The sequence below is a fragment of the Conger conger genome, chromosome 4 (assembly GCF_963514075.1).
Source record: "Conger conger chromosome 4, fConCon1.1, whole genome shotgun sequence".
In the NCBI taxonomy this organism is placed as follows: Eukaryota; Metazoa; Chordata; class Actinopteri; order Anguilliformes; family Congridae; genus Conger; species Conger conger.
In genome coordinates this window covers 36,348,407-36,366,594 of record NC_083763.1, presented here as the reverse complement: position 1 = coordinate 36,366,594, position 18,188 = coordinate 36,348,407, and the positions used below count along the sequence as shown (strand labels likewise).

General features: G+C 42.0%; 1 protein-coding gene across 1 annotated transcript in view; it reads right to left on the bottom strand.

The window, feature by feature from the left end:
* LOC133126607 (suppressor of tumorigenicity 14 protein homolog) overlaps positions 1–18,188 on the bottom strand; it is a 460,185-nt gene that overhangs the window by 16,263 nt on the left and 425,734 nt on the right. The window contains exon 17 of the mRNA XM_061238951.1: positions 4,033–4,169. Within this exon, the coding sequence (XP_061094935.1) occupies positions 4,033–4,169 (137 nt within the window). The remainder of the gene's footprint in view (positions 1–4,032; positions 4,170–18,188) is intronic.

Genomic DNA, 18,188 nt, shown 5'->3' with positions numbered 1-18,188 from the left:
TGTAGCAATATCTCAAAAACATATTACAACTGGAAAAGGCGGTCATACCCCTCTGTGCATCATTTTGCCCATCTGTATTAGGGTCACTGTTGTGCAGCACCCAGGAGATTGCCTCAGACCTGGTTCTACATGTGAGGGAAAGGCACGCTGTAGTACCTCACATGGCTCCAATAGTCCCAAGTCTCAGGGCACCTCCCAAGGCCCATGCTAATCAGCACCCCAAAGTAGTGGTACAGCTCAACTGCTTCCAGTGGGATCCAAGGATTTTTCATTCCCTGGTCTATTCACTGTTGAGCCTTCTTATTGGTGTTACTGCAAAGTATGTGCAGTGAGAAGGTCAATTGGAATAGCTCCAAGGGTGAGTACTCCTGGGTAAAGTCCAGCTGAGCCCCAGGTGTCCTGGCCGGAGAGAGCGGGTAGACTAATGGCTGCTGATCCTGCTCCCTGCCATCTATCCACCCCCAGGCTTGTGCTGCCTCTGGGTGGAGGGGATGAGCTGGATGACGAGCTGGGGGGACACCAGTCTCCTAGTCTCTGCACCCTGGTATGGCGCCTTCCTCGCTGTGCTGCCACCTGAGCACCAGATGGGAGAGACCCCTTACCGGCACCCTGTCAGCACAGGAGAAGGACCTGCAGCACTGGGCTGGCATGGAGGAATTCCCTCACTCATCGATGGCAGAGGAGAAGGTGACTGGGCACAAAGGAGAGCCTACAAGCATGGAATTGCTGAGGAAAGAAAAGGGAGAAAGACAATGTATTCACAAATCATTTTTTCACAAACCAAAAATGCCCTCAGGAGAGCAAACAATATTATACACACTGCACCAACCCTGACCATGGATGCCAACAAATTACTGATGCCACAATAAACAATCTCTCCCCATGTTATACATAAATTAAATTTGTGTATCTGCAGTGTACTGCATACAGAATAAATTACTCAGCTGGAACAATGGGCAAATGCTGCTCAACAAACTAAACAAAATCTACTCAACAAACACTTTCACAAACAACTTCATACATTGTAAAATAATATGTTTTGCATGTGCTTGCTTTATCACAATAAAAGTATCATACAGTTCCATGTAACTTTGCTATACTATACTTTATACTATAAAGGTACTTTGGCTTGCTAACTTTCCACTGTAAAAGGGAGATTGTTTTACAAACACGGTTTGCAGTGTCATGACACATTTTTCTAATTAAACAAAACAATTCACCATATGTTTATGTTGCTTTAGTTAGTGTCATACTGTTGCAATGAGCACTTTTTTGATTCTCTGAATTTAAACAACATGACTATGACGCAATTGCAAAACAACATGAACCCATCGGCCAAAGTTACCACAGTCTTACCAGCTCATTCAAAATCAAATGCATTTATAAAATAAGTACTGCAAAATAACTTACATTTCAACGAGAGGATCACCATCCTGTTCATTCGAAGAGTCCCCTTCGAGAAAATCACACGTCCGAAGACTTGCTGCAGACAAATGCCTCAAAAACCTAGACATGGCTAGCTAAACACCCTTACTTTGCAAAAAAAGACTGTAAAACTAAACTGAAACTGTTTATTATTCATAATCCATAACTAATCGGAGTGGCGGCATAAGATATCAAGGCGAATAAGCTACAACAGGGGTGTCCAATCATATCCAGAAAGGGCCGGTGTGTGTGCAGGTTGTTGTTTTAGCACAGGACTAAAACAGCTGATTCTACTCATCAAGCTCTTGATTAAAGACCACAATTAGTTCATTAGTGTAATCAGGTGTGTTACTGCTGGGTTAAAACAAAAACCTGCACCCACGCCGGCCCTTTTAGGATAATAATATATTATTATCTTATCGCAACTTTGGATAGACTGCTTCACCTATCAATCAGGATAAGTCAGCCAATTGAGAATGGTTTGTCACAGAACTTTGTAAAGAAGATGAATGCCCCTCTAACTACAACATATTGAACTAAAGGGATGATTTGGCTGTTAATGTAAACACACTGTGTTCCGAAAACCAAGTTAGCTAACCATGCTCCGAACAGTGCAACGTTCATGACGAAAAACAAAAAGATTACTTTGAAACAGCTTTGGTTTTTGTGTGTGTATGAAGCAAAATTCTTCAGTTTTTGTAAAAACCTGGTGTGAATCTCATACATGATCCATTTCAGCAAACAGTGACATGGTAATAGTGCTCCACTGTGACAAGCTGTTGCTGAAGCTGTTGCTAACAAGAGACTACAAACCGGGCAGGCTTATACGGTGGTGTTCGGACCATTGTGAGCTAACACGGTCTTCCGAACACAGGCACGTTGTGCAGTTATTTGTCGTTTTGTCAAAAGTTATTGGTCCAATTCACATCAATCAAAGTCTTTTAGTGTGTGAGATAATAAGCAACCATAATCATAAACCACATTCCTCAGGAGGAGAGAAAATACCATTGAACGCACATTAACTTCTGGTGGAAGCAGCTGCTTCCCCGTGTTCTGTTCAGAACACTCAGTTTATATTACCTTTCCTCCTTGACATTATCCCTAAATGTCACAAAGGAAGACTGTTTGGCTAGCTAGCGAAGTTAGCTCAATGACCACGGTGTCATGCACATCAAAGTCATCAAGGTAACGTTATGAATGGACAAGTGAAGTCATTATTTTCATGGTGATTAATAAGTCATGTAATGTCAAAATTGTCATGTTTCGTGCTTGTCATGTCATGTTTCATGTTAAGTTATTGTCTTAGTTATTGTATTGTCATGTCACATATTATGTTAGTCTAGTCTCGCCACGTTTTTATGTTTTATTTCTAATGCTAGGTCAGGATAGGTTTATTACTAATGATTACTATCTTGTTAACTTGTCAATCCTCCACACCTGATTTCCATTTGCATGCTGCTCTCAAGCTAATTGTCTGCACCTGTCTACACCTGCATATAAGCTCAGTGTTCATGTCATGTCTTTGTGAAATTGTTGCCTCATGTTTGTCAGTGCACTTGAGTCTTCTTCTTCTTCTTCTTCTTCTTTGTCTTCTTCTTCTTCTTCTTCTTCTTCTTCTTCACTGGACATTCCCGATAAAGCACGGACGGGACTATCACATCTTTTTGGGTCCAACCCCCACGCACCCGTCTCAAAAATGTATCAAACGTTACATTCACATGCTTAAGTTACTACAGAACTAATGTATATACCAATGAGATGAGGTAATAATGCAGTTTGTAACTAGGCTGGTTAGCTTACTAAATAAGAAATGATGGCTTACTAGGCAACATTAGCTTGTGAGAGTCAAGTGTTGAACATCACTCCATGCACAATTAGGGTAAAGTAATAAATAAAGGCGCTATATAAATGCCAACCATTTATATTTCTTTTATGATTTACCACAATGGACAATTTATCCATTTGGATAGATTTTAAGACCCTAAGGGACACCAAGGTACACTGCTTATATTTTGCTTCATAGATATTGAGCACTTCTATGTGTCACCCTTAGATTTTGCACACTTGTGGACAAGGAGTTTCTAATTCAGTAAATGTATAGGTTTACCTTCATCCATTTCTGACTCTTAGTATTTCATTGTAAAGTAAAATACTTTTTTCGTATTTGTAGCACTTAATTAACTTTCTTTTCAAAGTTGGTATAACTGTGCTTCATTTAAGCTATTTCTCAAGTCTCTGGGATGCTCATCTCTGAAGTTGTAAAGCCTCAAATTAGAACACTGCAAAAATGTGTAAGGGTTGCCAGATTTGCCATCTGCACACAAAGGGGTTAAGGGGGTGATGGTACAGTGGTGATGTGGGTGTTTGATAACTTGTTTCGTTAAATTAATTAAATAGTAATTTAGAAAATGTGTTTTGTGTTTACTCAGGTCCCCTTTGTCGATTATTATATTTTGTCAAAAGATCTCAATTAATTCAGTCAAATATGCAGGAAATGAGGAAATAAAAATAGTTTTGCACAGCACTGCATGCATGGGTCCATACAGACACACAAGCACAGGTCTACACAAACATACACATTGTACAGTCAGATTGATTGATTCTCACCTGGCACGCATCCACCCCTCCCTGCAGATTTCCAGCACAGAGCATTCTGGGAGTAACAGCAACATCATATAACTTACTGCAGGTGCTGTGGCTGATGATCTTGACAGTGGCCTCCTGCAACAGGGTGGCCAGCTCACCTGGTATCAAAATCAAATTACACCTGAATACCATATATTTTACAACAGTGAATCTCTCACACAGTGGAAGTATACTACAATACACCCCTCATAAACTTTAATGCCCTAATATACCACCAAAATATGTTATACTCCATTCCGTCTAATATACCTATCCCAGAGTGAAATTATTACAGTTTTGTGCTATTATATTCTCTTGTCAAAATATTATATCCTAAAATATTGTTGTTAAACTATTACACTATCTACCTGTCCTAAAGTGGACTTGCATATATTGTAATACACATCTCGTACACTCTTATGCCATATTATACCAATATCCGAGAGTAGAAGTACTGCTGTCAACAGACTTTGCTCAGCTATACATCTCAACGTGGAATTGTGCTATAACATGCCACTCTCAAACACTGGCATAGCGCACACCCCTGCAGTCTGCACCAGTCTGCACTATGCCCAAGAGGGCCCCACCTTAGTCTGACAAAATAATTAAAAAGCAATTTTCTTTTGACTGAACAAGGGATGATTGACCAATAATGTTGATATAGAAGCAGGGCAACAAGGAAAATAGACCACACCCACAACCATCCTCTGTAGCCAATATGCAACATCATTGTGGGGCCCTTTACCCATCATGCTACCATTGAATTACGTGTAGTTTAATCAAAGTATAAGAGTCTTTTCTTGAACATCAATTTTCAAGGCTTCTACCATTAGTTCAGATATATACTATGTACTTGTATTTGGCAGTGATTACCTCTTTGAGTTTATTTTACAGAGCATTAATTACAAGAAAGTAACAAGACACATAATAAGTACATGTAAGTACATATAGCAACAAAATACTTACCTAATAAATTTCTAGAAATTATGACTCTTTGAGTCCTGCATTCCTCTGAAAATAATCTATTTGGTTGTTGATTCAAAGAGAATATTTGATTGAATCCTCAGCAGCCTGCCCAGTGGTACATGTTGTTTGAAGTAGACCACCATAGTTACAGTAGTTCTTAATACTCAACATAGTTTTTGGGTTGAAGTCTTTATAATGTGTTAGATGCAATTTTCTACTTCCAGTAGTTTGAAGGCAATCATGCGACAAACTTCCACCACAGCTCAAAGAAGCACATAGCTAAAGATAGCACATAGATAACTGACAATATTTCCATGTCAATCAAGGGGAAAAACCTTTCAACTTAATATGAATAAATACAATGGCAGCTGTACAATAATACAGATTTGGCAAAAAGCATAAAAGCATGCAGACAGGGCGAAGAGGTTCATTTGTTTTTCAGACCAAATGTCAGAATGGAGAAGAAATATGATCTAAGTCAGTGATTCTCAAACTTTTTGGACTCAGGTCACCCCTACACATAGTTTTTTCATTCACGGCACCCCTAAGATACTGATTACTTTTCACTCTCAGGAGCTTATTTCTGGCATTGTTTAACATTTTTACATTAAGCATAATGTATGATAGGCCCCATTATAACTATTTTCATCATTATTATTTTTTTTTAATTAATATTAGATGATGATGATTATTATTATATTTTTTTTTAATTCAGTAAAACAGATACATTCAGTTTAATTCAAAAGTTCCCATAGCCTATTTCTTATGTAACATTTATAACACATTTGTATATTTTCTCAAATGTAAACACATTACATGAGCAATTATAAGCACTTTTGCGAAACTAGGTAGGCCTGCCCCACAATGAACAGAAAATAACAAGTTTAGGCCTTCAACAAAAGGTGTTTGGCTACAAAGAGCTTTTACAATGTCTGGTGTCCACACAGCCAACTGGTCAATTTAATGGGACACATGTGCCTGCCTCTGACTACAAAGTCTCTTAATACGAGGGGGGATTGTCGACAGTGCCAGGCGCAGGTCCTGTTCTACTGACAGCCTTTGCCTCAGTTTATTCTTGAGGTATGTGAGAGAGCAGAATGCCAGTTCACAGAGGTAGGAGGTGTGGAATTGAATCAAGACATTGAGAGCACTTTCTGAAATTGAGGGATACTCCTGCCCCACATTAATCCAAAATGTGTCCAAAGACAATTCACTGTGTTGTAATCCAAGTGTGCGGTCCATTTTTAGCTCTGCAAGCTCATCTTGACTCATTGTAGTCAAGCACCTTGACGCTGACTCTGTGGCGAGAGAGTGGAATGGATCTCGAACCCAGTCAAATTCTTCATTTGTGTGTAGGAAATCGGTCTCAAACCTTTTCTCCAGCATAGCCAGGTGTACAGATACAGAGTTTAAAAAATCTGCTGTCTTGTCTGTGGCATTTTTAGCTGTCAAGGGCAACATATCAATGCTTTTTTGAGCCACTCTTTGTTGCCACTGGCCAAGTTTTGTTCTGAAGCCATTGATTCTGTCTGTTGCTGTCAGGATATTTTCTTTCCTTCCCTGCATTTTCATATTTAGCTCATTCATGTGGCCAAAAATGTCAGCTAAGTAAGCAAGTTTCAGCCACCATGAGTTATCATTTATCTGTCCTTTAAAAGGAATGTCATGCTCACTCGAAAATGCCAGTAGCTCTTAGTTCATAAAGCCAGGTCAATGTTCTCCCCCTCGACAACCACCTGACCTCTGTGTGCAGTAAAAGGCCCTGGTGCTGCGATCCCATTTCACTGCAGAGCGTGCTGAATAAGCATGTGTTGAGTGGGCGGGACTTTATGTAATTCACTATTTTTACGGCTTGATCCAAAACATCAGTGAGATCGGGAGGCATAGTTTTTGCCATAAGCGCCTCTCGATGCAGCATGCAATGGGTTACGACCATGGTGGGATTTCTCTGTTTAGCTTTTGTTACAAAGCCTTTGATCCGTCCGGTCATAGCGGCAGTACCGTCGGTGCAAATACCTACACACATATCCCAGGTAAGACTATGTTCCCTGTAGTAGTCATCCGTGACCCTGAATATCTCGTCACCTGTAGCATGGCACAAAGCTTTACAAAATAAAAAAAATTCTCTGCAATACTATCTTCATCCACGTACCTCACGTTAGCGATCAGCTGGCAAAGACCACTAGCATCAGTTGAATCGTCAATTTGGAGAGCAAATTTCCCCCTCAACCGTAGTTTCTCACAGAGGACAGATTCCATGTCATCAGACATATCGTCAATGCGCCGTTTGATGGTGCTGTCTGATAGCGGAATTTTCTTTTGACAGCATCTGGCCCTAGCATAACTCCAACGATTTTCTTGCACACTGGCAATATGAGCGATTCTGCGATGGTGTGTGCCTTTTTAGCTTTGGCAACTAACTCGGCCACTAAAAAACTAGCCTCTTGTGCTTTGTCAGACACACGCACAGTTGAAAGCATACGTTCACTCTCTGCCTCATTTTGTGATTTCAGTCTCTTAAAATATTCTATGTCTTTAGACTTGTGTCCTGAATGCTTTGTTTCAAAGTGCTGTGCTAATTTGCTTGGTACCATCGCTTCATTAGCTAACTTCTCCCAGGCATAGTGGCGTGGGGCTCGTAGTAGCACCACACCAGCTGAAACCATACTTCAGGTAGCAATCTTTGTAAAACCTTAGTTTTGGCCGTTTTGCTTCTCCTGGATGGTCGGACACGGCCTCCGATGTCAGTTGCTGAATGGGTGTCACGTTATTTGTTCTCTTAAGAAACCTATCCATACTTTATTTTTCTCATCAAGCTAGCCTACGACATCTGCTGACAGTTAATGTTATAAAAGCGCGCTTCAGAATAAATGCGGTAGTGTATACATTTTAGCACAAGAAAAAAATGCATGTACGGTGTTTTCTTTGTGCCAAAATTATGTGCGTGAAGGGATATCCGTTTCTATACAAATGACTGAAAACAATTTTGAACTTGACGTTTAAACTGTTATAACATAATTTTATAGGCCTACTTAAAATAGCTAAATTCCAACTATGATCAAATTATTTCGCGGCAGTTGTCTAGGGGTGCCGTGGCACCCACTTTGAGAAACCCTGATCTAAGTCACTTGACCGTGGAATGATTGTTGGTGCCACAGACAGGGTGGATTGAGTATCAATTTGCAGAGAATGGTGCTTTTTGCCTTCCATTTTAGTTTTTTTTCCCTGTTAAGCATGTTGCACTGCAGTCTCCATGAAAGATGCTGTGCAAATGAAGCTATTATTATGAATATTATTATTATAGCTGGATATCTCTCAAGATTTCTTCCCATCAGGGAGTTTTTTTTATCACCACTGTTTGTGGGTATATCACAGAGCTGTGCACAGACATTTTGGGGGGCAGGGGCTCAAGCAAAAAAAAAGGGCAGTCACCCCACTGACACACTATTCCCACCCTGATGTTGCCACACCACTACCATCCATAATCACACACTATGTTTATAACATGGGAACCATTTAAATTCTACGGAAACACATTAGTCCATGCACTTTCTGCAACCAGCAGAGCAGATGGTCAAAATTAATGACATGTTTATCCCAAAACCAAATTAAAAGCCTAGAACTGGACGAAAATGTCAGCATAGAGTTTTGCTGACCTGTTTTACCTTTCATTATAATGATAGGATTCGAGATCATCAGTCCTACTCTGCCATGATTGATACATGTTCTGTATCATTTTGTTACACTGCATATATTTTATAAAGGAGACATATGGTACTGAACTACAGTTTGATTTTAGTAACGTCTGTTTTGGAGCATCACACTGAGAGGAAAAAAAACACAGTATTATATTATATTCAAAAACAAAAACACATACAATTACTCACATACACTATTAAACACACTGTTATATATTTGTTACGTGTATGCTTATGGCTGAAAAACTGATCCAGGGTCAGGGAGGTGAGAGTATTTTGCCTTTCATTGGAGACAGGTGTATTTCTTATTTCCCAATCAAAATTGATTGATTGATTGAAACTTTGATTTTAAGAAGGAAATCACTGTGACATGCCCAAATAATAATAACTTTTAAACATCAAGTTTTTAAAAACTGGCTATAAAGAAAAGGGGGTGACTAATCGCTCAGTTACCAAAACTATGCAAAACGCCTGCTTCAGAAATTAATTACATATTTGGAAGTTGAGCATGACAGAGATAACATCGTTTAATGACAATTAGACTAGCTTGCTTGCTCACGAGTACCGAAGCTAGTAATGGTGAAATTACAGCGTGATGGTGGCAATTGGCACGGATAATGGATATATATAACATGGGGGTGACATGGCTCAGGCAGTAAGAGCAGTCATCTGGCAGTCGGAGGGTTGCCGGGTCGATCCCCCGCCCGGGCTGTGTCGAAGTGTCCCTGATGCTCCCAAATGCTCCTGCCTTGCATGGCAGCCAATCGCCGTTGGTGTGTGAGTGTGTGAGTGTGTGTATGAATCGGTGAATGAGAAGCATCAATTGTACAGCACTTTGGATAAATGCCAACCATTTGGGGGCGGCCTGTAGTGTCGTGGTTAAGGTAAATGACTGGGACACGCAAGGTTGGTGGTTCTAATCCCGGGGTAGCCACAATAAGATCCGCACAGCCGTTGGGCCCTTGAGCAAGACCCTTAACCCTGCATTGCTCCAGGGGAGGATTGTCTCCTGCTTAGTCTAATCAACTGTACGTCGCTCTGGATAAGAGCATCTGCCAAATGCCAATAATGTAATGTAATGTAATGTAATGAAAAGTGAGTAAGTGTTGTTTAATCATGATTAAAACAGTGCCTACCTGAGAGATATAATTCACTGTAGCCGAACTAGGTCTGGGGATGTGGTGCTTTTTCATTTTCTTTTCAAGTTGTATTTGGTGGATACTTACTTACTGTAAGTACTTTAAATTAAGGTGTATTTTTTGTGGACACTACTATACCTTTCCCACTTTATATTTGGTAGAATTTCAATAAAAAATAAAGAAAAGATCAAATACAATTAACACCAGGCAAAAAAGGGGCTCAAGCTCCCCTCACTTAGCAGTTGTGGCATGTCTAGCACAGTCTCATCTGCTGATGTGAAGTTCCCAAGCCTTACTAAGCCCACCTTTTCTGCTGCCTCCACTAAGCACAGTGTGGAACACCACATCCTGACTGCTGGCTTGCCTGTCCATGCCCGCGCTTGACGCCTTGACCTGGGGAAACTTGCTGTGGCCCAGGTGGGGTTCCGTACCATGGAACGCCTCGGCATAATTTGCCGGTCAGACAGTCCCTGGTCCTCGCCTCTCCACATCGTGCTGAAGCCTGGCAACAGTTGGCACCCCTGTGAGATTATAGGTGTCTCAATGACACCATGATCCCCGACCGATACCTGTGCAGGGTTTCTCTACAGCCGCAGGACGTCCAGAAGACGGCAGTGATCACGCCATTTGGCCTTTGGGAATTCTTGCGGATGCCGTTCAGCCTGAAAAACACAGCACAGGCTTTCCAGCGCCTGACGGACATGATGCTGTTTTTGTCTATCTGGATTATATTCTCGTTGCCAGTGCCTCCATGACGGTACACATGTCTAACCTTCAAACTCTCTTTAAGTGGCTTAGCCAGCATAGCCTTATTATCAATCCGGCCAAGTGCCAGTTCGGACTGGCTTCCCATTGACTTCCTCGGGTGCTGGATCACTGAGGACAGTGCGGTGCCACTGCTGTTGAAGGTGGAGGCTGTTAACGGTTTTCCCCAACCCCTCACTGTGAAGGCCCTGCAAGAGTTCCTGGGAATGGTGAACTTTTACAATCATTTAATTCCCCTTGCAGCCCAGCTCATGCAGCCCCTTTTTGAGGCCCTCAATGGCATGCCCCCCAAAAAGGCCATCGATTGGTCTGGGGAGATGGACAGTGCTTTCTCAGCCACCAAAATGCAGCCATGCTGGCGCACCCTGTACCTGAGGCACCTATCGCCCTCACCAACGCTTCAGATTATGCCGTCGGCGCTGTGTTTGAGCAGCCTAGAGGAGCTGGAAGCCGCTCACCTTTTTCAGCCACCAACTAGCCACTTCCATTTCCTGCTGGAAACCCCAGCTGTTCACTGCGTTTGTTGACCATAAACCGTTGTTGTTTGCCGTGGCCAAGGTGTCGGAACTGTGGTCTGCCCATCAGCAGCGCCAGCTCACTTTTATCTCCGAGTTCACTACAGACATCTGGCATGTTGCTGGTAAAGTCAACCGTGTAGCTGATTGCCTCTCCCGGGCCATTGTCAGTGCTGTCCACCTTGGAATCAACTACGCCCGGATGGCAGTCGATCAAGCCTCGTGTAGGTGTACTGGTGTACTGGCCTGTAGGAGTGCCGTCATGGGGCTTCAGCTGCAGGACATTGCGTTTGACGACGCCAGCAACACGCGATGTTTCCACTGGGCACGGGCGGTAGTGCCCAATGGGTGGAGACGACAGGTTTTCGATGCCATTCATGGTCTTTCCCACCTGGGCAAGAAGTCGCCTCAGAAGATGGTGTCAGCTAGGTTTGTTTGGCACGGGTTCAAGAAGGAGGTTTTCAACTGGGCCAACACCTGCATTGTATGCCTACGTTCTAAGGTGCATCGCCATGTAAAGGCCCCGTTGTTGCCTTTCTTGGTTCCTAAGAAATGTTTTAACCATGTGCACGTGGCCCTGGTGGGGCCCCTGCCGCCCTCCCATGGGTTCACTGGTCAATGGTCAATGGTCAACAGAACCACTCAGTGGCCTGTTGGCATTGACGACGTCCACCGACCACACTCTTTAACACACTCCACAAGGAGGGTAAGGCACAGAAGGTCATTGCTGAAAGGGCTGGCTGTTCGCTGAGTGCTGTATCAAAGCATATTCATGGAAAGTTGACTGGAAGGGAAAAGTATAGGAAAAAGTACACAAGCAACAGGGATGACCGCAGCCACTGAACCAGAAAAAGAGAAAAAGAACTGGACCGTTGCTCAGTGGTCCAAGGTCCTCTTTTCAGATTAAAGTAAATTTTCCATTTAATTTGGAAATCAAGGTCCCAGAGCTTTATGGAGATGCTGATTTCCTTTTCCAGCAGGACTTGGCACCTGCCCATAGTGCCAAAACTACTAGTAACTAGTGTTTTGCTGACTGCTATTACTGTGCTTGATTGGCCAGCCCACTCGCCTGACCTGAACCCCATAGAGAATCTATGGGGTATTGTCAAGAGGAAGATGAGAGACACCAGACCCAACAATACAGACGAGCTGAAAGCCACTATCAAAGCTACCTGGGCTACCATAACACCACAGGCTGATTGCCTCCATGCCACGCCACATTGATGCAGTAATTTCTGCAAAAGGACCAACCAAGAAAAAACCAAGTATTGAGTGCATAAATGAACATACGTTTCAGAAGGTTGACATCTCTGTATTATAAATCATTTTTTTGATTGGTCTCATGTAATACTCTAATATTTTGAGATACTGGATTTTAGATTTTCTTGAGTATAATTCCGTTTGGAATATATGAAAGTTTCACTTTTTAAATTAAATTACAGAAGAAAAAGTTTTCCACAATAAAATTTTTTTTTGAGATGCACTCAAACCCACTTCCCCATTTTAAATAGCCAAATTTTCTTGTCAGATATGACCCACAAAAACAAACTGACATTTCACAAACTGGGTAGGATGATAACGACACAAAAATATTTTTGCATGTTCTAATTGGAGGAATTCAAGTTCCCTCCCATCTTCCGTTTCTGGATCTGGACAGTGCCAAATTTTGTGGATTGGGTTTTCATAGTAGTAAGTGACATTATGACTTTACATGGTCTCAGCTGTTCATATTGTGCATGGAAATAAAAGTGCACAGTTGTAAAGCGTGCTTTGTGCATTTATCATTGCATTCATTTATATTTTATTTTGATTTTGAGTGACAAAATTATTTTAATAAGCCAATTGAATATTATAATTATTCATATCATATAAAAACACAACAGGATTCAACATTAAAATGGGTGATTCCAGTAATGTAATATATAGTGTAATATAAATTCCATAAAACACATAAAAAGTTTATGATAAATAGGGCATAGCCAACAAGTTTAAAAGTTTGTTATAAATAGGGCATACCCTGCTTTTGTTGTTTATATGCCTGGCTTCTCTGAACATTACATGTAAATGTATGGCATTTGCTTATTAGAAGATTTGGGGCATGGCGTAGCCTACTTCGGAAAGAGTGCATATTCAAAGACCGACCCGATTTATGTTGAGGCTCACAGAAGAAACAAGGAACAATAACGGCAAGTTCAAGTTCAAACGTCATGGTATAGAAGTGGCATGGCATGCACTTTGTTAATGAGTTTTGTTTTTCGACATGCATTTAATTTTAGAGGTTGACGTCAACTGTTTTTCCCAGTCAGGTGGTAATTTGGTCATTCCTATATGATATGAACGCATCTAGACTCTCTCTAGATTACATGTATTACTTGAATAGAAGATTAAAGCATGGCTTACTTCCAGAACATGGTCAGATGCTTTCCGTCCTCAGCAACTTACGGACTGGCACAGGACAGTGAAAATATATCGCTCCTTGATAATCCCAGACAGTAACGTCTCTCCTATAATTTTATAACTTTGCCTCCAGTTTTATTTCAAACCATTCCTATGTGGCACATACATAGTTTATGTAGCCTATATAAACAAAAATAGGCAAATTGCCAATGTTAGTTTGGATGAAAAGAAGGAAGCCTGCACACTGATATGCTCGTCACACACTTTCATTGGAGACAACGTTTCGATCCCAGTGGATCTTCATCAGGTTTGAAATCAAATTAATTTCCTTGTCCGTTTTTGAACAGAATAAACAACGAACAATAACGCGAGTTCAAGTTTATTATAAGAAAACATCATGGCATAGAAGATATTAAGTCCTAAATAAGTTTTATATATATTTTCATGTTCACAACGAGAAGTTACAAAATAGCAGTACAGATGTACTGATCAGATCATGTGTAGGCTACACAGTTTTTTTTCTTGGCCATCTCTTTAAATTGCGTGAAATTGATTTCCGTGGTCCTTATAAGGTATTTTAGTGGCTAATTATACAATTTCTGCACATGCTTTTTGTTTACGATTGATTGGTATTTATCAACATACACACGTGGATAAGAAAATAAGCTGCCTCTACTCCTCTTTCATAAATCTGGGGCAAATGTTTAGTTTGTTTCCGAGCTAAAAACACATACATTTTCACATGGATTTCCAATGTGCGGTTGCAGTAAAAAAGGCCAATAGGATGCTAGTTTACATAGCCAGGAGTATTGATTATAAGTCCAAGGAAGTTATACTCACCTTATACAATGCTATTGTTAGACCACACTTGGAGTACTGTGTGCAGTTCTGGGGACTGCATTAGAAGAAGGACATAGAGGCACTAGAAAAAGTTCAGAGAAGGGCAACCAGTGTAATGTTGTTTTGTCTGTTAGTTTAAAGGGACAATAGGTAAGATTTTTGTGTTAAAACATTGTTACAAGACCATTGTAAATCCCTTCCGATCATTGAACAAGGCTCACTGACATGTTGACTCGACCTCTGTCTGTGTTCAGGTTTCAAAATATACAGTTGACGGCCTGACACTCTGTACCAAAACATTGTATAACTGCCAATGGCATTTCAACATCAGCGCATTTACAGAGAAGGGGGAGGGATAAATAGTGTTGTGGTTTGAAGGTGTTTGTTGCTGCTATTCCTCTCTTGACCGGTAGACGTCCGAAATGACCAATTGTACCTTTAATTTTTTATTCTTGTAAATTTATTTTTCATATTCTTGTCTGGTTTTCTGTTTACATTCATAGTCCACTGCACTCATCTTCCCCTGTGATGTCTGTGTCTCTATGTATCTCCAAGCCCAAGTCACTACCCTGTCTGCGTGATTCACTATTCGGGTGTTTTCTCGCAATTATTTCTCAGTCTTGCTTTTCTTACTTCCTGCCTTTTCTCCATTCATGTTTGTAGATAGGACTAATCTACTAATACCAACTAACATAGATTTTGTATAGTACTAATTATATTAACACACTCATTTGTCTAACTAACTAACTAACTAACTGTCACTAGTCTTGGGTCATCATCTGCTGTGACTATAGAGTCCAATCCATGAGAGGCAGACTCGGCTGGACCTGATGATGTTGATGGTGTGGTGGTGTCTTGTTGTTTCTTCCTCTGTTCTCTTTGCTTCAAGGTGTTGAGCCAAGGTGGTTTCCGGTGTCAGCAGCCCACTGTTGCCACTGAAGACCTGAGCGGCATCTTCCCAGGTGAAAGGGTTGATGTTGAAGGACCTCTTGGCAGATGACAATTCTGCATAAAGAATGTCCTTCAGGATTCGTCCGTCATCCATCCGCCGAACATGGCCCAGCCAGGGAAGATGTCGCTGCCTTAGAAGAGAGTACATACTGGGAAGCTGTGCTTTCTCCAGGACTGCAGTGTGAGTGATCCTGTCCCTCCACGTGATGCCCAGTATGATTCCACAGGTGGAAGCTGTTTAGCCTCCGCTCTTGATGTGAATAGGTGGTCCAAGCTTTGCTGCAATACCGAAGTGTGTTAATGACACAGGCTCTGTACAGCTGCAACTTTGTATGGGCTGTGAGCTTGCCATTGTCCCATACTCTAGCTGTGAGCTTCCCAAAAGTAGAGGCTGCTTTTCCAATGCAGCTGCTGAGCTCTGCATCGAGTGACAGGTTGTTGGTGATGGTGGACCCAAGGTAAGTGCTGACAGCTTCCAGTGTGTAATTGTTGATGCTGATGGTGGGGGGGTTGTCAGTGCCCTGTCCCATCGACTTGGTTTTGTTAAGGCTGATGGTCAGGCTGAAGTCCTGGCATGTTTGGGTGAACTGGTCCATGAGGATTTGCAGGTGCTCCTGGGAATGTGCTGCCACTGCTGGATCATCAGCGAACAGCATGTCCCAGATGATGAGTGGTCTGACCTTTGATTTAGCTTTTAGTCAAGTGAGGTTGAATAGTTTACCATCGGTCCTTGTGTGTAGGATGACTCCCTCAGTTGATGTTCCGAAAGCATGCTGCAGGAGTAGAGAAAAGAATATCCCAAACAAGGTGGGCGCCAAAACACATCCCTGCTTGACACCACAACAGATTTTGAAGGGGTCTGAAGTGGACACATCAAACTGAATGGTGCCTTTCATGTCGGTATGGAAGGACTGGAGGATGCAGAGGAGTTTTGGGGGGCCACCTATCTGCTCAACCATCTGGAAAAGGCCGCTCCTGCTCACAAGGTCTCAGCTTTTTGCCAAAAACTGTCAAGGCCATGCTATGGATGGTGTCCTGTAAGCCATCCCAATACTGCTGGGCAGAGCAAGATTGGGGTAAATCGGGGAGGGATTCCTCTAGGGCGCAGAGATTAGCTGCTTTGCTGCTGTCAATGCGAGGGGCTCCTGTTGGTTTGGCTCAATTAATATTTTTTTGTCTGCTCTGCAGCACACAAGGACGTGGCCTGTGTCACAGTCTGCGCTGTGGAAACTGTGTGTTTGAACGATGCCTCTGAGATCAGCCCGTCGTGATAAGATCAGGTCCAGCTGGTGCCAGTGACCAGATCATGAGTGCCTCTAGGAGAATTTGTGACGGGGTTTAGTCTGAAAGTATGAGTTGGTAATGCAAAGATGAATTCTCATTCATTTTACCAATGCCACGGTGTCCCAAGGAAGATGGCCAGGAGACATGATCTGTGCCAACTCTTGAATTGAAGTCACCAAGCAAGTAAAGCTGTTCTTGTTTAGGGATGTTAACTAAACTCGCCTCAAGCTCATCATAAAACTTCCTTTATTTCTTGCGAGGAGCCAAGTGTTGGGGCGTACACACTCACCAGGTGGACAGGTCCCATGGTTGTGTTCAGGCAGAGGGCTAAGATTCTCTCTGTTGCTCTCAGAAGGGTATTCCTAACCGAAAAACCCACTCCATATTCCCTGGTTTCCCCAGGGGGCTTCCCCTGCTAGAAAAAGGTATAGTCCTTTTCCCTTAGTGAGCCTGATGAGTGGAGTCGGGTTTCCTGAAGGGTTGACATGTGTAGGGAAGAATTCTTGGATGGTGTTCTTGGATGGTTACCTAACACCTCAACCATACTGAATGATCAAGGTGGGTTAGGAAGCTCATACTGAATGATCAAGGGGGTTTACTGCCTGTTTTGCTGACAATGACCATTTGGTATCCTTGATCACATCACATGCATACAAAATAATGTGTATTCGTCTGCCTGTCACCCAATCAGGGAGAGGTACCTGCATTTTACTTCAGGAGGTTTGGAGCATAAAAGCTTTTCTAACATTTGTAATTGCCTTGCCTTGCTTTTACGTGGTATGTTTCATACTATTTTTGCTATCTTAATAAATTGCTGTTGACCTGAATACCAGACTACAAGTTTTACTTCATTGAGGACCAAATTCCTACATTTATTGGCGAGCCAGCAACAGACGAAAAGCGGGGACGATTGGAGAACCTTTTCCTTTCCATCAAGACAATCTACACCATTCAATTTGAACAAAAATGTCAAAATGCTTATGAGCTGCTATGGGCAAAAAGTGCAAAACATCCAGAGGTAACACATAGACCAATCATAAAGGACAGTACTGCTGATGAGCTCAGGAAACGTGTAGGAGAGCAGCAGTGGCTACTGAGGGCAGTGCTGCTGCAAATGTATGAATATGAGGCAGTACATGAACACCTTCCTGTATCTACCTCTGAGCTCAGGAGCTTGTGTAAAACATTGGTCAGTGGGATGGATTTTCTGATGGTTTTAGCTGCAACGGCAGGCTACAGCACATACAGTAGATGACCAGGATTGTTGCCAAATTATGCAGTTAACCATTCCTGCTGATCTAGTTCATTCACTACCTGAAAATATTAAATGCCCAGCAGAGTCTGTATTGTTGGGTATGATTGGTAACCCACAGCCCAATTGGAAATTAATACAGAACATCACACCTGATAGAGGTGAAATCCGGTAGTTTATATGAACTGGTTGTTTAATTGCTATACCAGGAATTCTGGAATTACATTACATTACATTAATGACATTTGGCAGACGCTCTTATCCACAGCGACGTACAGTTGATTATACTAAGCAGGAGACAATCCTCCCCTGGAGCAATGCAGGGTTAAGG